The 22,782-nt window shown below is 41.6% G+C and overlaps 1 protein-coding gene across 8 annotated transcripts in view; it reads right to left on the minus strand.

Annotated features, from left to right (window-relative positions):
* gramd1bb (GRAM domain containing 1Bb) overlaps positions 1-22,782 on the minus strand; it is a 118,107-nt gene that overhangs the window by 20,323 nt on the left and 75,002 nt on the right. For 5 of the 8 annotated variants that reach the window (XM_086261229.1, XM_086261232.1, XM_086261231.1 and 2 more), the window contains one exon: positions 463-673. In XM_086261229.1, the coding sequence (XP_086117355.1) occupies positions 463-673 (211 nt within the window). Of the gene's footprint in view, positions 1-462; positions 674-6,033; positions 6,481-6,551; positions 7,057-13,980; positions 14,548-22,782 lie in introns of those variants that run through there. The other 3 variants (XM_086261236.1, XM_086261237.1, XM_086261234.1) reach the window with 3 other exon arrangements.

Genomic DNA, 22,782 nt, shown 5'->3' on the forward strand with positions numbered 1-22,782 from the left:
AAACTAATAATAACTATAATTATCAAACATAATCAATGATAATTCCTTCACACTGAAATAATTTTTTACTACAGTTTAATTAATTCTCAATGAATAATTTATTACTGAGGATTATTACTAAGTGTTCCACTTAGGCCTTATCCTGCCCATCGCACCTTTATCTTTGTCTGTGATATTGACACCTGGTGTCCCACTGAAGCAGCTCTGTGTGACGCAAAGTGTTGTCGAGGTGTACGGGGGCCTCTCTTCCTGCAGTTCTGAGTGTTTTGGGTGGAAAGGACACACAGCTCAAAAAGGGCTGAGCGATGCTGAGAGCTGGATCCTCTGTTTTATCCGTTTTTTTAAATTTTTTTAATATGCCAGTGAAAGTGCACTGTGTTTCAGTCCGTATTGTATTTCCATCTGATCAGATTCCAGATGATGCATCGAGAAGATAAAAAGGCGAATCTCCCGTGTACTCACCTTTGAGTTCTTTCCCCCGCTTCGCGCCGACTGCACGGAGTACGTTCTCTGGACAACCTGCTCAGGCGTGGAGGGGGACTTGTCAGAGGAGTGGTCTGAACCCTTCTCCACCATGTTCTCACCCTCCTGGCTCTGTGGTGTGGGAGAGCGCGAGCGTTTACGCAGGACTGGTGAGCAGGCGGGCGTGCTCTTGTTTGAGTTACTGGCAGTGCTAAAAAAAACCAAAGAAACAAACAAAAAAAAGAGAGAAAAAGAAGAGAATTCATTCCAATGTGATTTACCCTCACAACAAATATTAAGACAAACTGCTCTGCATGACAGCGCTGACCTACAGGTCAGTGTGGACAGCAGCACAGCACGTACACTGTTTGCTCAGCCTTACATCACTTGAGGCTTAATAGGCTTGAAGCACCATGTGCTAACATGGCTAATAATGGCCAAGCTAATACGGGAACTCAAAAACAACAACAACAACAAAAGCAGCAATGACGAAACGAAATGGCGTAAGCTACATCCACATAGTTATTAAGAAATCTTTAGAAAAAATATCAAATTTGAATGATCCTCACTGTGATATTTCACTATTTCTGTTTTGCATGCAGTCCCAGACCTTAACTGTGCACAAGGTTCCTATCTGCTAGGCTCTGTGATCCAGAACTAGACTATCTCAAACATCTCTGGCTGAGTAAGGAGCCTTCTTCTCCTAATGACAGAAGCTAACAAAAGGCCCTGTAAGTGATCTGTGTGACAGTGTGCCTGCCAGGCCTGGTTACTTGACATGGCATTATGCAAGCCATTACGTCAGTCGATGGCTGCTGTTAGTGGTCATGAATTACTGATCTACCGTTACATTTGGGACTTGGAGCCTTGAATCATAGAGAGCGGTGATGACAGCTTCTGTCTGACTGTCAGATGCTGCTGTACCAATGGCTGCTTGATTTTAAAAGACAAGGACATCACAGAGCCTTCACATCTGTTGACTCACTAAGATAAATAATGCACGCCTCTGACATCAATACATATGATTACCTAAAGTTCAGTTCTTTCAGTCGATGATCATTTTAAGTATAGTGCACATTGTGTATTCCTTAGTGACGCCATTAAGAATACATTTAAGGGAAAGCTGTCCTTAAAAGACATTAATTGTTAAACATTTAGAATTTTAAGTATACATTAATTTCTGCCAACAGTAAAGGACCACCACATGAGATTTTAGTGCAGAGCTACAGTTTAGCTTTCTAATGAGTATTTTTATTGCCTCTCACGCTCCCTCTTGTGCTTTTTGGCGTTTCATATTAACTTCTGGCGTTGTACATGCCAAGATGCATGCTATTAAAGTTTGCAGCTTGCTGATCTGATATGCACCGTGCAGTACGATCTCTGTCTCAGCCAGAAGATTTGTAGTTAAGTGCATATACGACACACCTGGAAGTTGGGGGACAATCAAGCAAATACTTTGATTTTAGCACAGGCAACACCCAACCCATAACCTGCTGAATTTCCGAATAAAGGATGACATACTAGATTAAAATCAGAACAGACAATGAAATTATGACATTGGTTATTCAGAACGACACCTGTGCTGCTTTTCTTTAAAGGTGAATGGGTGGTTTTGTAAGGTTATACATTTTTTATGATGTAAGCAGATTCTTGTCTGGGCTACAAAACACTGTGGGAAACCCTGTGGGCAACTGCACATGATGATAGGAGGATGGAGAATGGCACAAACTGTGGCACATGGCCGTAAGTGGTGGGGGCGGCTGTTGTGTTCCGTGCTGCTGGTGGACGTGTAAACCAACATGAAGCACAAAGGTGTTCAATGAACGTCTTTTATGTTTGGTCAGATAGAACATTTGTGTTTTGGGGACTTCTGGGAAGACATGATGGGCAGATTTCTATTTTTTATTACTGGGTTGGACGCAAACCCTCTTACTTAAATTTGGCCCTTAAAACTGTACTATGTGCTGGGTCTTCTTCAGTGTGTTTGAATTCCAGAACAAAAATATAGATAAAATTAAATACAAGACCCTTTTATATACTAGTTCCTCACTAATGTATCGTATTTGATCCATGACAAATTTAAGACAGATTACCATCATACGTTTTATTGTAATCGGCTGTGACACATGGTGAATTCCCAACTAGTTCACCCTATTCTAGTATTTTCTCAACAATTCATGTGAAAGCATAAATAAATCATGACTGAAACCACGTGTGTAAGACCAAGTGATGCACAAAAATACAATTTAAGATGAGCATCCTGTGCACCATGTGCCCCTTGACTGGGACAGGTGACTTATAATCAGAACAGCTGTCACCAATTACACAAATATCAACCAGAAAAGGTGCAAGTAGCGCACTGTACCAAACCTTAGAAGAGCACAGGTACATCAAATAGATGTATTAACAATATATATCAAAATACAATAGCTACAGAACTGGAATCTCATGGCAAACCAAACCTGCACCAAGACAGTCCACACTCTGTCATGTGTCTGTGTTCTCAATGATCTCATAACTGCAGACAAACACATTTTTGTGCAAATAATACAGATAAAACATACTGTTTTCGTGTCTTTGCATCCAAACAGAGCATTTTACTGTAAGACATAAAATCTCAGTCTGCACATTTGTTTGTTTCTTTGTCCGCCAACTCCAACACCTACATCGCCAGGAGCTGAGCGATAAAACCTGGCGCACGGGTGCATCTTAGGCTCCTTTAAGTTCTTTTCCATATCAGATATTATGATATCACCATGTTGCCTAGGAACCACCTAGCAATGGGCAACTTATATGAGCTGCTTTCAGTACTGATGCACCTGCATCCTTTTATTTCATTATAAAGACATTTTATTTATGTCCACAAAACTTAATTTATACACCATCAGACACCTGATGGCTTCATTAAAAAATCTGCCAAATCCAACATAGGGAGCTACCCACTATGACAACCCCTTGTGAATAATTTGTATTACCCCATCAGGTTGCCTGGCAACCACCTAGCAATATGTAAAAATGACCCGTTTTTAGCATTTATGTGCCTGCGACATCTTATGCAAGCATCCTGTTGAATTAATTAAAAAATAAATAGCACAAATAGGCCAAAAATACTATAGAATCGGCATGTACTGGGTTCATGTCGTGTTATTTTGCATGTCACATCCTAGGCTGGTCACTCTCACTCTCACACTAGCAGGTCTGGACTAGTGCTGCAAGACTGGATGGAGTTCCCATCTGGTCCTATGAAGGTTAATTATACTAAAAGTCCAAATGCTTGGATACTACAATGTAGCTACAATGTAGCATCACCAAACAAAAATAGACAATACATAAAGATAATGGCTTCTATAAGGATTGTCTAAAGAGCATAATTCACGTGAATCCATGTTAAGTTTGAGAGATGTGGTGGGGTAACCAAAACTAGCAAATAGAAGAGATAACAAAAAAAGACGTGGCTCATCTCTTATAATGTCCCCGCATGCAAAACATGTACAGGGACCCCCACTTGTTGTTTTCAGTAATAGGAATGCACGAATCACCTCTCCCTTCCAGATACACGGCAGTAAACAATGGAAACACTGAATCCGTCATCAGCATATGAATGACTGAACCCAATCGGTCATTCACACAAGAGTTTGCTCTTTGAACCAGCGGGCTAAGTGTGGACAGAGTGAACATGCAGCCTTTGCTAGCCTGGAGAAGAGTGGACAAAAGCATCAGTCGCAACTGCTTTGTTCTTCACTCCCTCATGAAACACAACACTGAGACACAAAGCGAGGACCTGTCACAGCATTATCACTGGATGCTAGTATGTAGTGTGATTAATGTCAAACACAGAGTTCGGCAGTAGATTAATAGACAAGGCTCTTACAGTTATCACGTCATATGAAAATGCCGTATGTAACAGACATGACAAACACTGCAAACTTATATGCACTATTGGTTGTATTGGAGCTAAAATAGGGCAGGAGTCCCTACTGGGTCATAGGGTGGCAATGATAAAGTGGCCTGAAGGCTGCTGTGTACACTTATATTCAGTGACATATATACAGTATACACACAGAGAGAACTTCAAGAAATTTATCAGTTTAAAAAAAACCCCCAAAAACATATCACTTGAAGCATTGCCTACTACAAAGCTCAAACACAGCTCTACTTTGAATGAAGATCGCTATAGCAACAGTGGACAGGATGGCTTAAATATTCAATGTGTGTGGCTAAATATACTCAAGTTCTGCAGTCAGAGAAGCCGTCTGAGCCGAAAATACAGCAGGATGGTGATGTGACAGACAATACCTCACAACCCATCTGGGCACCGTCATTGTACATTTCATGATTAAGCAAGTGTTTGTGTCTTCAAACAAACAGCTGTCATTTAAACATTGATTATTCACATTGCATCTGAGAAAACTTGAAGGTACAAACACAACTTGGCCCCGGAAATGTTTGGATTTCGCCTCTGTATCCCAGCAAATGGAGTTGAAATGAACTGAGATCCAAGGGAAGCGCAGAGGCTCGGCTTTAATTCAAGAGACCTGATAAACTGTTACATTAATTGTTGAATAATTGCAGACTTTTTTAATGCTCAGACTCTTTTAAATGCAAGTGAAAACTCAAAACGTATTTTGTGGACACCTACGGGCTATTTCTTTATTTCATTAAGCAGATAAGAGATCTGAAGAGGTCTTTTCTGCAGTTGCAGTTGTCAATGCAATGTTTCAATGCAATGTACATGAAGTAAATGGAGACTAGGATGCCTTATTCCTGTGCTTTTGTTGGTTCTGAGCAGTAGCTTGGACTGAGTCGAGCTAAGACTTGATGATACAACGAGATGAGTAACAAGATTTTTGTTGTCCAGTTTTAAAGTTTTGCCTAGTTACATAAAAAAAACCCCAGAGAACTGACTTCAAGGTGTTAATCACACAGGATCTTGACGTGCCAGCCATTCACAATAGGTCAAGTTCTTGTGCTCATAGTGAAAGAAAAAAGAAAAGAAAAGAAAGAGAAACAAGCTCGCTGTTTGCACCACTTTGTTACAGTCTTTTCTTTAAATAAGCTCTAAAGCCCTAAATCCAACCGGCTCAAGCTGTCCAAACGCTCAACTTCACAATAGAGCAGAGTTCCGGGCCTTTCCATGGGCCCCACTTGTTTTCACAGTTTTGCTGACCCTGGAAAATACCCATCTGGCATTGGTCCTTCAGCTCTGCTTGCTCCCAAAGGACCATGAGGAGCACCACGCTCGCTAGCAACCACTGCACATGCGCTCCCAGGAATGCGCACATTGAGCACACAGGAGCAGAAGTAAACATGGGCATGCGCGTGGACGCACAGTATGTATGCCCACTAATCACACCAGGCACGTCACAGCTCGCTTTGTCTTGCCGAAACTGATACAAATAGTGACATCGCACACACAATCTACAAAACAATACAAAATAAACCACTTTGGTATTTAAATGCACCTGTGAAATGCACAGATTACATAACCAAAACCATTCTACCCCACCCATCCCTTTTTCCCCCTGCATATGCACAGTGACACTAACGCATGCATCACAGAATCCACCATACCCCTGATGAAAGACACGGCCCCTCAGCACCTCCTCACAGCAGCCCTCAAGGCAGCGACAGCCCTCGCTGGCCACCGTCACACACTCAAACACCACCATGTCCTCGCAGGCAGCTCCCAGTGATGAGCTGTTCACCCAGTGGATCATCCCACAAACTGCACACTGCACTTCTTTTCTCTCTCCGTGCAAAAGAAAAGGTAGCTGGAGAAAAACAAGGTGAGAGTGAGAGAGACAGAGAAAAAAAATGGAAGGAGGAGGCTGGGTGATTTCCTTCAGCAGGCTTAGAGCCACTGATCTTCCCCAGCCAGCTCTGATCTCCTAATAACCAGCTTACGTTGCCCTTAACACCACCTGCCAAAGAAGACGCATTGGTGGTCTGAGATGCAGCTCTCATCCTCCTAGGATTTTCCTTCTAAATAGAACGTGTTGATCCAAGCAGGGAAACTCATCATTATGCCGGCTCCGTGTCAGTCTGTCTGAATGCAGGCAGGTATGCAGGCAGTTGTTCCCAGAACTAACCTGCTTGTAGCCATGTAGGGAGCCACTCCGCAGCGCTCAGCCCCTTTCAATCAGCTTCATTCACGCAGCGGGAGCCTTAGATGAGGAACAGGAAGAAGGAGAGAGGAGGTGGATGAAGGGTGGGGAGGAGAGGAAAGAGGGATGAGGGATAAAGGGGAGGAGGGTGGACGAGTTCCGGAGCATGCCAGGAGGATGAGAGGTAAAGAAGGAGGAAGCAGACGCAGCAGAGCGAGCTAAAGGAAACATATTTTGTTCCCAACAGATGGAGAGAAGCCACCGAAGCCAGGATATCAGACCTCGTTCTTCTCTTTCTATCATGCGCTCGCCTCTCCTTTGTCAGATACGGGCTGATAAGCTCCCGTTCTCTCTTAGCAAGCTGCACTTTTCCGTTCCCCCTTTTTCTTCCTCTGCTCTCTCAGCCATTGGATCATCTGTCTGCTTATTGCCTCTCCTAGTATTCAAGCGAGGCTCTTCCTCTTGCGATCGCTGCTGCTGGGTCACAGAATTTCAGGGCTGCAGGCTGACAATAGATAGAAGAGAATGTGCGAGGCAGGCTAGAGCGAGAGCGGGTGAGAGACAGAGACGGAGCTAATGAGGAAAGAGATGGCTTTCACTTTGCATTCCATCTCTGCCCAGCGCCGGTGCACTGAGCCTGCTTCTTCCTCAATTATTCATGTGTTTCATGAATTGGAGGGGCTGACATCACCGGCATTCAGGTCACTTTACACTGGAAGCTCCTTCGAAATCGCATAATGAGCCACCCATTTCTCAGTGGTAAACACATTTCATGTTTCACACCCACACACATGCACAAAGCCACGGTGTTTTTTTTCTAATACTAGAAGTAACCCAAATTCATATATTTCAAAAAAATCATAGCTGCTGACGCTCCCTGTATGTGTCCAACAAATATTTAGGATTAACCTGTGATTCATCTGTGGAACTTTCACTCCATAGCTCCTAAAGCATTCTGTGTTTCCACTTTGTCTCATGGTCAAATGAATAAATAAAGATTAAAATAAGAAGCTGTATCATTGCTATCCATTTTAATGCAGATATACAAGCAGTTCACTTTGCATTGTAACACACGTGTGCGACGCCTGTCATTAGTCATTCCTGCTGTAGTGGAGAGTGCTTCCTGAACTTGATCTCACCTCTGATTGTTTTGCATTTTAAAGCAAAGAGTGCAGCAATAATCAAACATGCCCCTGAATATAAAAGGCATCGCTGATTTAAACTTCACATGAACTTACAGTACTTTCCCCCGAAGCAGTGAAAGCACATTATTTTTGCAGTTACATTATACTTTAATGATGTTTCATTAATGCATGCTCAAGCTCTAATTACAGAATATAAAGGTGCATAGTTTTACAAATTTGGTATTTTATACATGGGCGTTTGAGTCATAACGGTAAAAACACAAGATTACAAAAACAGATTGGCCTCTTATGGAGTTCACATGGCACAGCAGGAGAAGTGGATGTGTAAATAACAAAATAAACCATCCCTAAATCCCATTAAACTGATCACAGTGATGACTCATAGTCACACTAGTTCCATTTTCATACGGCCATTTTGCTACAGGGTGCTGCAGCATTCCTGTTTATCTCATGTGTTCATGTGTAGAAGGGCTCAGTCCCCTCCCTTCACCCAAGTCTGATGCTTCCAGGATCTAAGCTCACAAACTAGTCACAGGTTTCATAGACGTCACGACCTGCTCGAAATTTTAAAGCCTGTTTCTGTTATTTTTGTTGCATTTAGTTTTTATAGCAATGTTAAACTAATGTTGGTGCTTCCTACCTCTGCTTAGCATTAAATACTATCAATACTGGACTTTCTTTTCCAGTTTCTAGTTTTTTAAACGTGCATACAGTATAACTGTATTTACGCTGGTGGGTTTGGGATTAGCGAACCATGTACCAATTAACCTAACCCCACTAACTGTGGGAGGAAGCCGGCCACGCAGCCAGGTGTCGGAATCGAATTCAGGACCTTCTTGGTGTGAGGCAACAGTGCGGACAATAATTACCTGATTACATTATTTTAAATAAACTGAAAATGGAAAAATATCTGAACACAAAATCACACAATCATTCACATGCCAGCTTTGTGAGCCATTAAAATTCTGTTGTTATCTATAACTTATCGAATTAGACATATTTACACCTTCATGTAAGTCAAACAGATGCAAGGTTTTGGCTATAGGACTGGAATGAAACCCTAATGAGGTACAACTGGTTTCTAATTATTATGGGTGAACCTGTTCTATGTGAAACCTAAAATGTTTGTTTATATTTACTACTTTATTAATTATTACTATGATTTACTTCTAACTGCACATTGTTGTGAGACTATAATAAGCTCGCAACAGCAGAAACCTGTCACATGCCACACATGCCAGGAAAAGTCATTTTAAGGTAATGAATTCACATTCACAGCCATTTACACATGCAGGCTATCGCAGTCAGTAATCACCTCTGTGTCTGTAAAAAGAAGCAAACTGAACCTTTAGCTGTGCTGCTGGAAAGACTTGACCCTGGGGCTGCAGCATTGCTGGCTGCCTCTGTGGGAGCGCTCAGCGGAGCTGTGCTGTGGAACAAAGGGAGCTGGTCCACTGAGCTGGACTACTGTGTGCCGTGATAAGCCCGCCCAGACTCACACCAACAAGTGACCTACTTAGAGAACCTCTGTTCTCATTGTTGTTGAACCCGGGGGATACACAGATGGTCAAATTGACCACACACTCACAGACATGGTAGTGTGTGGTGTTTACGTAGCTGCTCCTTTGCAGCTACGTAATGATGATTGACAGGTTTAAAAAACAATTCATTTGATTTCATACAGTTCATTTTGCTGATGATGTACGCAAAACACACCACAAACGTTAGAGGCTCCTATGATTTTTGAGAGGAAGGCGTGCTGTTTACAGAGTTGTCATGACGACACCAATGTGACGATGCCTCGCTGGGACGGAAATGTCTGTCAGCCTGACTGTGTCGGCCGTGCAGCTACCATGGCAGCCTGTCAAGCCATTCATGTGCACCGCTACTTGAAACGTTCCCAAGTCGAGGGAGAAGTAGAGAGCTGGAGGGTGGTGTGTTCGTGAGTCAGAAAGGGGGGGTGGGGGGTGCTGATGCAGTATTTAAACACGCTATTAGCAATCAAAAACATCCCAAGAGTTCAAGCTGATGATCGGTGTTTCCATTTGTTTTTTTTTTTACCAAATAAAGGAGACTGAAAGACTGACATAACACTTTCTGCATCAATGTACAGTGTGTCCACACAGTAAAAAAAAACAACAACATGCGGGGCATTATATAGGTTACCTTTCCTAAAACTATTTCAATCTATTCCCACAAGCATGACTTTAGTCCCAGGCTTAATTAAAATGCTTAATTATCCTCTCTGTGAGACAACCTAACATAGGAAGGCCTGTAACAATTTTTGGGTTCTTATTGAAGCTGTCACCTCTGGGTACAGGGAGCTGTTTTAAACGCTGATATAATTAAACATGCCGAATTAAATTCCAAACCACAGCTTGATGAGGTAATTTGAGAACTCAAGGTGTCAGAGAGGGACAGGAAGGGACGGGAAAGTGGCAACCGGATTAGGCCCCTGTAGGACACTTTGTCCCAGTGGGACGTGGCACAGCCGCTGCCATCTGCAAGGGATACACAGGCGGAAGCAGGCTGGGTGACAAAGCTCTGGGCAGGAGGTAGGGCGAGGGAAACAAAGTGAAGTATTTTTGAAGTTTGAAAGTCAAATAAGTAAGTAGTGTTACTACTAATGTTTGAAATATGTAATTAAATATTTTGATGAGAAACACAGGAACACCCTGGTGTTCTCATGCTGTTATGCTGCACTTCTATCCTAAAGTTAAGCCGATACGAGCAATTGATTCGTTTTACAGAAACAAAGATGATAATCAATGAATACCAGTTCTTCAAGCAACAGTTTCCAACACCCAGTAATCATATGATCTCGAATGTGATCTTTACATTGAAAAAAATAAAAGGTTAATTCATACTGTTAGAACTTGATTTGTTAGACAAACGTCTTCTGTGTGTACATTTTCATCCTTTTCTGGGTTTTAAGTGAAACACAAGTTCTTATTTACTGACAGTTAGTATTAAACAAAAGCTTTTTTACACTAGTTCCCTAAAACCTGTTTGAATTTAACCTGGTGCATATGGACGCATACATTAATAACTACTCCACCTGACTGAGGTAATGCTGTAAAATACAGCATCTCCATTGTATCAATGTTAACTTTACTGGTCAATCTGGATATTTCATCTCTCTAATATATGCCAAATTTTTCAAGTCCTTCATGGTTACAAGGTTCTGCTCATGTCAGAGACACAAATATGCATCATCTCCACATTACTGCGGATTATGCATCTATAGCTACCACTGTGTGTGCCCTGAAGACTTTCATGACCCAGTCTAATAAAATATATAGTCTCTTTGTTTAGAGGGGCTTTGTGAGAGATGCATATGTAAAGGTACTGTTTTTAGGCTGATGGCGAAAGAGGAAAGTATATGCTATATATGTGTATATGAACCAGTTTTCTGGTTCCTGAAATATTCATAGTCTACTGACTGTGGGGCCGTTAAGATTGCAGAAATATATATAAAAATATATAGAAATAAATATATAAAAAAGTCTTTTAAAATGTTATTCCTTATTTATTCACATATAACCAAACTTCCTAGCCTTCCTACTTAGGTAACCTGAACCCTGAACTGCTAATGTATGCATTATTCCTATATCCCTAAGTGCTGTTATGTAACCATCTCTGTGTTTTTCATTGACTTTGTGAATCAATAATTCTGGCTTCGTCAATCATATCCGCTCACACTGCAGACACAAAAAAAGCTTGCTGCATCGGATGCAGCCTGTGGAACAGTACAGAGTATAATCGGTGATGACAAATGGCTTGTGGCAAGGATGCACTAATAAAATAAGTAAACAGGGGGATGGGGGGACAAAAGAGAGAAAGGGAGATAATCAGCTGAGGCTGGACGGGAAAGCCTTCTGCAGTTTCTCTACACTGCGGAGCCCCCTGTAGTAAACCTGGGAGTCCACTGTGGCCTTGCCTGCTGGTGCAGTGGTCTATTTCTGACTCTGCAGCTGGGTCCAAGATGCTGCACCTATTCCTTACAAAATCTTGTCTCTTGACATTTCATGCTTTTGTTTTCAATGCAGGGGGTTGATCACATCTGACACCTCTAATGGCTCTGGAGGACCAGCTGGACAATCAGCAGTTCACACAGAGGCACAGTCTTTTCCTTCTCTCTCTCTAACACCATGCATATACTGTGCTAAATTAAACGTTCTCTGTACAGAGGCCTGGGAGCTACAATTTTCAAGTCAGCCTAAAATAGCCCAGAGAGCTCAGCACTGGATATTAACTGCCCGAAGCTTTGGATTCTATGTATGCACATGAGGATCTAAAGCATCTATGCAAATGCTTTGCTAGGTGTGAGTATCTAAATATCCCTGCTGTTTTGACTCTGTGTATGACAGCAGTGTATACGGACACAGCACATACATGCAGATAGCTGAGGTAGTGACAGAGCTCTGTTCCACAGCCGCAGAGGGGAATACAAATCCAAGTCGTGGATGGAACGACTCCTCAATGCCACTTGCTGCCTTAGCATGACGCGAAGCAGGGGAAGGACATGCATTCGCCATCTACGATCAGTAATGTCATTATAGACAGAGGAGCTAAACAACTAACTAGACATGTTTGGGGCGAAGCAAAACACACACGTTTCTGTATGTGAGTCTGCACACTCACAGTCTGTCCACCTATCCTGCAGCAACAACTGGCTCGTGCCATGTGCAGTGAGTAAGCTCCAGCTCTAGCTTGCTGTCAGTGCCTTGTTGCTACAGCTGCTGTTGGCTGTATGTGCACATCTGCGTGCGAGTAAATGTGTGTGTGTGTGTTTGTGAGCAGATTTAAGTCAGGCCAAATGTCATACCAAGAGCAAACATCCATACACTGCGGACACCGTCAAATCCTGAGCAATCTCCCTCCTTCCCCCTTCCCTTTCTCACACACACACAAACGTGCGCACATATCCTGTCTCTCTTCTTCTTCCCTATTCCATGTCTTCTGATTAGTAAGTAATCAACAAACCCCACACTGGATTTCTTTAATACATTGATGAGTGCAGATATGTCCTCATCCCACTGATATTAATAAGAACTGCATGTCCAGTGTCAGCTCCTGATTTATAACCTTAATAACAAAATGAAGTGATAGTGGTATGGAATGACCTGCAGGTCGCACTGTTTTGCCTACAAAGCAGATTGCTCCTTGAAGGATGGAGAATAGTGTCATAAATACTGACAGTAGTGAGTTTAGTGCTCAATCATCTCAGTGATAAATGTGAAACAGGCAACAGATCATAAAGACATCAATAGCATGTGCAGAAAAGAGCAGAAAAGAGATGAAAAAGAGAAGAGACGCAAGAAAACAGAGATAATGAAAGAGAGACATTAGGAAAAAAGAAGAAGACGTCCTGCAGGAAAGAGAAGAAGTCCTCATGAAAGTGAGAAGGAAGGAAGGAAGGAAGGAAGGAAGGAAGGAAGGAAGGAAGGAAGTGGGACGCACGTTGCCGAAACTGCTCCCCCTCCAGTTTTTTTTCTTCCTGCAGTGTGCCGTAATTCGTCTCTAAAAATATCAAGCAAGAGGAGGAGGAGGAGCATAAACAAACACAGGCGGAGGAGAGGATAAAAAGATGGACGATAGAAGAGTGCACGGGGAGCGCACAGTGCAGCAAGACAGGCTAGAAAAGAAAGTGAGAGTAGAATCACTTGCTGGTGCTGAATCTGTGTGTCTATGTGTGATAAGGAAGGAGCAGGAAAACAGGCAGGGGGGAAGGCGAGAGCGAAAGCCGCGGAGAGACCGAGGGAGCATGTGCATGCTCTTTTCCAGGCAGCCACGTGAGTGTCTCTCCTCAGCTGCTCCTTTCACACTGAGCCAGCCAGAGGGGAGAAGAGCAGGGTCGCTATAGTCACAGCGGGAAAAACACGCTACACCACACTGGCCCCACCGGATGTACACGCTCTGGTCACAGCTTACTGGTCCTGATCTAGCCCTCATTACATGCCAGTTTCTAGCGATTTACATAAGGGTGTAGAAATACACAGGTGTTAGACAGACGGATATGTGCTCGATTTAATAAGCACAGCTAAATAAACATCCATCAAGCCTCATTAAAGAGAATGTCATCTTAGGATGACATATGTTATTAAAGCCACAGAGGACAAAATACCAGAAAATAGCCCAGACATCTAGATGCTGGACTGGGTTGTGCTTTGCATTCATGACAGCCTCACGGCTATTTGGGGGAGGAAATAACGGTAACATTTCAAACACACACATTCGGAGTGCCACATCTCCTTGTCTTTTCTTACCAGGCGAGCTTGAAGCCTTTCATTAGTACAGCGAGGAGTGTCTGATATCCATAGCGTGTTGTGGGCACTGGGCTGCCCGTTCACACCGCCGCATGCTGACTGACAGCCTGCCAGTGCCTCACCTCCCATACACAGACCAGGAGAGATGCACAGGGAGAAGAAGGGAAGAGAGACACGCACAGGCTGACGGATGGTCGGGAACCGAAGTCTGGATGGATGATCCTCTCGGCTTTCTCCAACCTCTCTGCTACATTCCTTCGCTCGGATCAAGATGCCGCAGTGCTGAGCACTTGTGCCAGAAATTCACACCTCCCTGGGGTTCCTCATTTTTCCCAAAAGAGAAGGAGGTGACCTGCACTGCAACATTCGCAAAGCAAGCTGCAGCATGCAGCAGAAGCACGAGGGCTAGTGATTGCAAATAAAAGCCAACATGGCTAGTTGCTGCTCCTTTCTTTAAAGCCTGGTCGGCTTTCAATCAGGCTCGCACACTGTCGCTTCAAGCTTCTGTTCGCTCACTCTAACTCTCTCTGCCTCAGCCTCCGCTGCGGATGAAAGCTGCACTTGCTGTGCTCACTATGAGCAGGCGCAGGATCTCTACCCTCCCTCCCCCTCCCTCCTGTTCTCTCTGTCCTTTTCCCTAGATGGCTCTCTTTCTCTATTTCTCTCCAAGATAAGCATAACTAGCCCAGCAGAGAGGGCTAGAGCAGGGTGGTAGGCTCCTGCTATAACATCCTCTTTGCATTTACCCCTGTGCTCAACTCCGACTATACAAGAACAGCATTATTTGAGGGAACCTGCTGCAATTCTTTCCTCTCGTACTCGTCTCCACCCCTGATTTGTGTCAGCGGCTAACCCTGTTAATCTCTTAATGCATTGAGTGTAGTGGGGTACTTGTGTTTATAGCTATGTGGCCTGCACACATGATGAATCCAATGGCCTTCATGGTAACTCAGTTTGCTTAGTTGGCTAGTAAGTGTTTTATAACTGCAGTAACTTGACTTTAAATCAAACTGCCCTATTTGGTGGGGGGGATAGTTCTGGGTGCTGGGTTCATAAGCCTGTCAGCAATAACTGCCCAGTCAACAAATAATGGGAGCTATCCAACCTAGCCAGTGAGTGTATTATGCTGTTATTCTAGTTTTCCAAAAGATTTGTAGTTTTATTTTTGAGAGAAGTGCAGTGTTTGACATTTATTATACCTACACGTGGCTTTTTTAGCAGCAGCTTCTGCTAAGCTAAAGCAACAAACCACTCAAAAAACTAGAGTATATTTTAGTTATGGGATTATGATTATGATTCCATTTGCTCATTATTTTTCAGGCACTGGTGCGTGGTAGTAGTAAAATCAAAAGCTTTTAATTAAATTACCAACAAACGGTGGGGACATTTTGAGGATATTTGAGAAAAAGGGCGATTGGTCCCCTTCAGAATCATATGTTATTATTTCCGCCCCGTTAGGCTTAGCGCATGAACATCATAACACTGAGCTCAGTGAGGTCAGTCATTTTAATCTTAAACTATATCAGTGAGCAGCAGGTTGACGATCTATAAATGATAACTCAACTTTCTGAAGAAAATATCCAGAAATGTGGAGTGACAAATCTGTCTCGCTCATCTTTGAACTACAGTCTGTGCCTCGCAACCATTGAATGGCTGTAAAATATAGCAAAGGCCACTAATACAAAAAAAGGACACATAAACGAATGGCTGAGTATTTCGTGCTTTCAAGTTTGCGGTCCACTGAACACAGAAGTAGCCGCTTATCTCTTCCCTGGATCACTTGAGGCCACAGGGTTCAGAGAGCAGCTGATCATTCACTTTAACAGAAGCTGTCATCAAAAACTATGACTGACTTTAGCACCGACGCTGGGTGAAGGTGCAGCCCATTCTTCCTGTTTAATCTTCTTAAAGCACTGCACACGAATTACACCTCATTAGGGGTGACTAATACCATAACAGATGCAACACACACATGCTCTAAAGATCTAGAATAACAATTCTAATAATTTCCTCAATTATTAATAAAGTATTCTGATTCTGATTCGAATGTAGACCTCTTATTTTACTGAAACGTGTTTGTTTTGGAGAGATGTCTTTTTCTGTTGTTTGAATACATTTGTTTTATTATCACAACCTATGGTTAAACTGTGTAAGCAGTTTTATTAAAGCACAGTTTCGTTATAATAAGTTATTATTGAACTCAGCCTGAGCCACTGACCTTCAATCACTCACTTTGATTTCTAAAATGTAGATGTTGCCACGTGAGTGAGCACATGCCTGACCAATAAATAAAATGATAGCACGCAGATAATACAGATAAAATTGAGTACTTCAGTCTGTGAATAACATTAATATGCTCCAGTCACAGCCAGTAGGCCAAAGTTAAAGACAGTTCTAAGCCAACACCTCGCTACACACATAGAAAACTCCTGTGTTGCTATAATGCTGCATTAACGCCACCGAGATTTCTGATTAAAGTATGAGCCGTGGCAGCGGAGTATAACAACTCATCTATTTATGGCAATGCAATCATGCTCTGAACTGTAACAAATCAGAAGTTATATGTAGGAGAGAGGGAACAACATCATAATCTACTCAGATGTGAGTCTAGAACTTGTATCTCTATATCGAGTATTTGGGAACGCATATTGTGTTAAATCAGTTAACCTTCACCGCTTCTAATATTTAACACGTTACTTAGCAGGTATCTGTGTCTACATCATGCACCCATACACCGTCTCTGGATGGAGATTGCTAACTGGTGGATTACTGTGAGTGTATGTGGTTGCTAATGCACACATTAAGAAGTGCTGAATAATGTAAGCATGCAAGATTTTTGAAAATCTATATTTTTTTGCGGTTTTGTGAATGATACTGAGCTGCTATACATTATTTTACAGAAGTCTGGCAAATAATTTCTAATGTCTATAATATGTCAGCAGCATAAATTCATCTTTGCACATTTGAGCATGTCTTATCTCAGAGGATTGCAAATTGTGCTCCATGACTATAAGAGGGAATAGACAGCAGCTGCTCACTCTCAAAAGGCCCCCAGACCCCACTGTGATTACTTTTATCATGAAAAACTCTCACGGTGACAACGCTCAGTGAGTGCAACTTTCATCGCTTCACCAGGAGTGGGAAAGAGCAGACAGATGGACAGCCTCTTTCTCTACTGTTAGCCAGCATTTGCAGCTAATGTGAATGCAATAGGACTGTGGAGAAAGGGGCAAAAAGTGAGGAAAGGAAAAGAGGGAAGGAAGTGAGGTGAGAGCACTCTAATCGCTCTCCCAGGATAAAGCTGTGAGAGCTTGAACTTCATTCAAATAAAAAGACTCATCTCACACAGTGGCCATATGGTGCACACCTTTTTTTAGACTGCTAAAAAAAACCCAGGGAACTAAATAAATAAAAGAATAAAAATAATGAAAAAAATTATGATGTGAATATGTTCCATGTAAGATTAGTGGCGGTCATGATTTCTGGAAAATTCCAGGGAGTCTTTCACAGATTAGGGAGTGAGATGTCACCTGCCAAGGCTTTCAGTCTTTAATGAAAGCAGAACCCAGCTATTGTAAAGCAACTGCAACACGGAGCATGCATTGTTCATTTCTGTCACTATCACCAGATGGGTCTCTGTGACATTTTACTAGTTCTGCTGCCTTTGTAAACTTCATTGATTTTTCTACATCACAGGTTTCTTCGTGTGTATCTGTAGTTTGAATCTTGACAGGGCTTGAGCTCAGACACAGGAGACACGGGGTGCTGAAAGGACAGCTCCTCTGGTGAAGACTCAAACAGTCACTGACTGTTTGAGTCTCACCGACGCCACCTGCTGGTCACTGAGTAGCTGAGTCTTCTGCAGAAAAATATTTGTTATGTTCAGATAAAGTGTTATTATAAAAGTATTCAATATGGGATCAGGAAAAATGACTTATTGTCAGGATAAACTCTAAAATAAACTTTAAATGTTAAATAAATAATGTGTTCAACATTTCCTTTTTTCACCCAAAGACATAAAATTTTATGTTTATTTACACTAATACAGTATTTTATTGAATAGGCGTTACGGATAGTAGGTCCTTGTAAGTCTGCAAAACACTGGTCATGTGATTTCTCAGCTTCGTTTTTAGCATTCCTTGAACCATAATCTGATCCAGAGATTTTTCATTTATATCTAAGAATAGCATTGGCAGATAATCTGCATTAATCCCTCTACACTGCCTTGTGGGATTGGATGGTGTGGTGAGTGTGACTCACTCATTCTGCCCGCAGGGCATTTCTTACTCTGAAGCTGAGAATGGATTACTCTCGCGCTGGTTTCTGTCAATATGGATGACCCTCCCACGTTCATCTTTACTCTGTGACCACAGAGGGGGAATTGGTGGTCACGTGACCAGCTGACAGTTTTGTTTATCGATTAACTGACCATGTTGGATAATCTGAGTTCCCAAGGTCACAGCGTGGGGAGAGAGAGCACACTTTTACAGCCCGCAAACACAGGCGTACATCGTATATGCACGTGGGTACACATCAACAATAGCATTTCTTTGTAGTTTGCTGTTTGAAGGAAGAAGAAAAAAGACAAACAGATACAAACATTACATTTGGAATAAGATGAAAACCAAATCAGTGAAAAATAGAGATTAAAAAACGTCAGTATGTGAACTCAAACGTTACTAAACGTTCATGATTATAATGTGAAGAGGAATGAATAAAACCCTTAAGTCATATGAGCGATGTTGAGATGAGATGATGACACAGCGATGCAAGCTGACGTGCACGACTAACAGAAGCAACAGATAAGCCGGGGACACAGCCAACGTCTCACAGTAAGAATAAGTCTGAACAGATGCAAACATCGGACAACAGCACACAACAAACATCAGCTCAGGGTGGCTTAGTGAAATTTAATATTCTGTTGAAAACACACAAGCAGCAGGCATCGCACCGAGGAGGACAAAAGAGACAATATGCAGACGGCCAACACTGACATAAAAATAAAAGTAGTGTAAGGAAAACCAGACTGATCCAATGGTAAAATATGTTTATGTTTAATGGCAAGAATCAAGCAACACTGCAAAGGGACAGTCACGTTCAATATCAGGTTGACCCACAAAGTGATAAAGTAAAGTACAGATGGCCTTCTGCCTGCTTGGCACGTGTGCCATGAATAAAAGAACAAAGTACTGCACGTGCTGACATTAAAGCACTCTTTAAAACCCCCCCCCCCAAAAAACAGCCTTCCACTTCCTGTTTCTGCTGAAACAAGCAAGATGGAAATGGGTCGATGTTTCTTTTAAAACAAACCTGCAACGCACACATCCATAATTACTAAACAAAGAAGAGAAAAGGAGGAGAACGGGATTTTGGGATTAAAAACCTAAACAACAACGTGGGTGTAGGCTTGAGGATTAGTAAGTAGACAACACATTATAAACAGTAACATGGTAGCTGGAGTCTGGTAGAGTTGTAGTTCTTTTTCTTTTATGATCTAAATCTGGATTTTATCCATAATTTCATTTCAAATCATTTCACTGTTCTTCAGCAAAACATAGTGAAAAATAACACCAGTTTGAATATTTGATAAATAGCCCCAAACACATGGAAATAGCCTAGTTTGTAAGGTAACAGCTTTTAAACAATATGGGTAGACTAGTCCAATTTTTTAGCTTCAGTAAAGCTTAATCGTGGTTTTGAGATATTGGCCTTCATTTACAAACATGTGCATGGAAACATTCCTACCCTGCACAAAAAAGTGTGCACGCAAAATTACCGTCAGGTTTCTTACACGTGCACACCAGCCTATTTTGTTCTTATCACTGTGCACTTGTTAGTACATCAGATTCATTCTGAACCAACAGTGTTGTGCAAGCTACATATATGTGAAGCAGACTAGCAGAACTAAAACTATTGTGTCCAAAGAGGAAGTCAGAGAAGACAAAGGTTACAAAAGTGGTTCCATGGGAGTAATGAGAGTAAAAACAAAACAAAACAAATAAAACAAACAAATGAAAAAGCATGGCTCAGACTAAAATAACAGAGGATCTAAGTATGTTTTAAAATTAAACAGATACTGTGGTAGTAAAAAAAAAAGAGAAAAAGAAAGGTAAGAAGAGACTAACAGACTACAAGTAAAAAAAGAAAACAGGTGGAGGACAAAAGAGTGCGTGATCTGTCAGTTGGAGATGAGAAACTCCCTGCAATAGGGGAAAAGGAAAATCCAGTTTCTCCAGCTTCCCTGGGATAGTGCCAAAAAATTAGACTATTAGACAATAGACAATTTAACATAGGGTGAGATCAGATAAGGAATACTGGAATAGATTTAAATGAAAAGATAAAAGTCTACACGTTTCCTTTTAGTGTTTGGTTTTCTGATATTCAGCGTCTTTTTTTTTTTTTTGCTTTATTTAGTTGCAATTCTAAGCACTTTGTGGTTTATGGTCTTTTAGGCAGCATTGAAAAAATGACCAAAAGGCAACAACAATAACAATAACAAGAAAATACTAGTAGCAGAATTCCTGTTGAACACTTAATACTTTGCATGTCTTAAGCCTGCCAGGCCTTCACTGGTCAGAGGGACATTTTTTGGGGAAAATATGAACAAATTTTGGTCTGAAAAAAATATTGATAAATCATTGATTTGTGTGCGAAAAACCTTTAAGCGTGATTTGTGCACCGATCTGGGCCCATTGTACTTCTTGATTAACTTTTCATAAAATTGATCGATGGCAGCTCCACTCCCACTAACAGTGTGAATGGAGGACATCTGATGGTGTCACTCAGTCATTCCCATCAGTAGAAATTATATATTTCCTCAGGTCATTACTGAGTGTGTTTCAAACATCTTCAAATTGCAAACTGACACCTTGTAATATATTTATGTAATATATTTACTACTAACTAAACTACTGTGCTTGGTCTTCAATCTCCTTCCCGCTGTAAGCTGCTAATGATGCTTAAAATGATTTTAGCAGCCACTGTGTGAGCTCTGCTCGTCTCCCATCCTGAGTACTTTAAGAAGATGCTTATGATAAACCTCAATGCTGCTTCATTTATTGGCAGCCTCACTCATAAAATTGTGTAACGTGATACTGATATTCAATCTTTTTGAAAACCCCCTGACTTACACTTTCTTTTTTCTTGTGTAGTTTATAAAAAAAAAAAAAAAAAATCTTATATCTCTTATGGATCTCTATATGTGTTTAGAACGGAGAAGTGCCTCCAACCTAAATTTTTCTTTTTAGGGATTATCCATCCATCCATCCATCCATCCATCCATCCATGGTACAGCTGACTAATGGATGGAGCAGAAAAAGCATTTTAGCTTGGAAACTTATGCTAACACATGATGTTAAAATACACCTCTTTTGGCTGAAATGCAGCTACCTGGCAACTTTTAAGAGGCTTTTAATGAAGTGCATTGACCTTTGAAGGAATAAATTGCGTGAGAGGTCTGAAACGCTTGACTTCACGAATCGTGACTCCTTGAGGTTCAAACAATTGAATTCACTAATCATGATGTCATTTAGTTACCAGCAGAAAAAAAACAGAAAAGTGTAACGTCTACTCTCTAATGCACCACATCAGTGACTCATCACTTCCATGACCCTGAGCTCCTCAAATACACAGATGCGCCATTCAGAAAAATGATGTCATGACACAGATCGGGTTTCGCTGATCTCTCCAGATCTAGTCCACATCCAGTTGTGTACGGTATAGGTTTTAGCTGCTGCTGTAACACTGCATTGCTGACACTTTTGTCTAAGGACAGAAATGTCAAAGAGTCGTCTGGGGAAGCCGTGCTTTCCATTTACTGGAAAGTAATATTTCATTATATATACCCAAGATTAAAGTAGCTCTGTTCCTTTTTTTATTATCAGTACTTGATTTGTTTTGGTATGAATATCAAAAACCTTCTCACTGTCACCAACATCTTTCTTTGTGTCTGTGTATGAAAAAGGTCCAGATGACCTTGTCTTTAAGAAGTGAGAAATGCCGTGGTGTGGACGCCAGCACAATCAGATGAGGTTTTGTCAGAGAGCTCATTCAACATTGGAAACACTCATAGCCCCCAATGAGTGAAAGAATAACCCATCTGTGTCTTTATGCTCTTGCTCATGTCCTTGCTTGGGTTTAACTTAACTTGAAGTCTAGTGTCCACCCTATGATGGCGTTCGGTCTACATTAGCGCGTTTATCAGTGGTATTTAGGTGCCAATGACGTGCAAACACTCGTCCGCTCTGAAGCAAAAGCTTGAAGGCTGAGTGAGGGATGCTATTTTTATATGAAAGGACTCTGGCTATAGAGCAGTGGCGAGATAAGGTATTGGGTGAAGAGATATTGACTGACCCCTCCCCGACAACCCTCACTTCTAGTCAGTCAGGGCTGTTGCCAGAGACGACCCTGCTACCATCAGAAGCAGCCCAAACTGCTGCTTCAGGGCCACATGTGGACCTTGGGTGCTTTCTTCACATAAACACGCAGATGTAGTCCGTGAAACAAAATGCTAAGTGTAAATGACCTTTAAATTTGTAAATATTTTTACGTTTGTTTGAAAGGCACTTCGGTTTTATTTTGAAATCCATGCTTTTATTTTGAAACAGGAAACTGGCACAAAACCGTTAAGGGCTGTTAGTAACGTTTCTTTTAGGATATGGTAAAATAGTGTGCCTTAAAGTGAAAAATATGTACGTTTACTTTGCCAATTAGTACCTGGCTGACAGTGGCACAAGGTTTGTTAATGTTTCCTTTAACGGAATAAGTTACATGCAATCAAAATGTCGTTTAATAGAGTTTATG

Source organism: Aulonocara sp. 'chitande type north' Nkhata Bay, linkage group LG14 (assembly GCF_057382095.1).
Source record: "Aulonocara sp. 'chitande type north' Nkhata Bay isolate Kocher_YH1m ecotype deep benthic linkage group LG14, A_spYH_male_GT1.1, whole genome shotgun sequence".
NCBI lineage: Eukaryota > Metazoa > Chordata > Actinopteri > Cichliformes > Cichlidae > Aulonocara > Aulonocara sp. 'chitande type north' Nkhata Bay.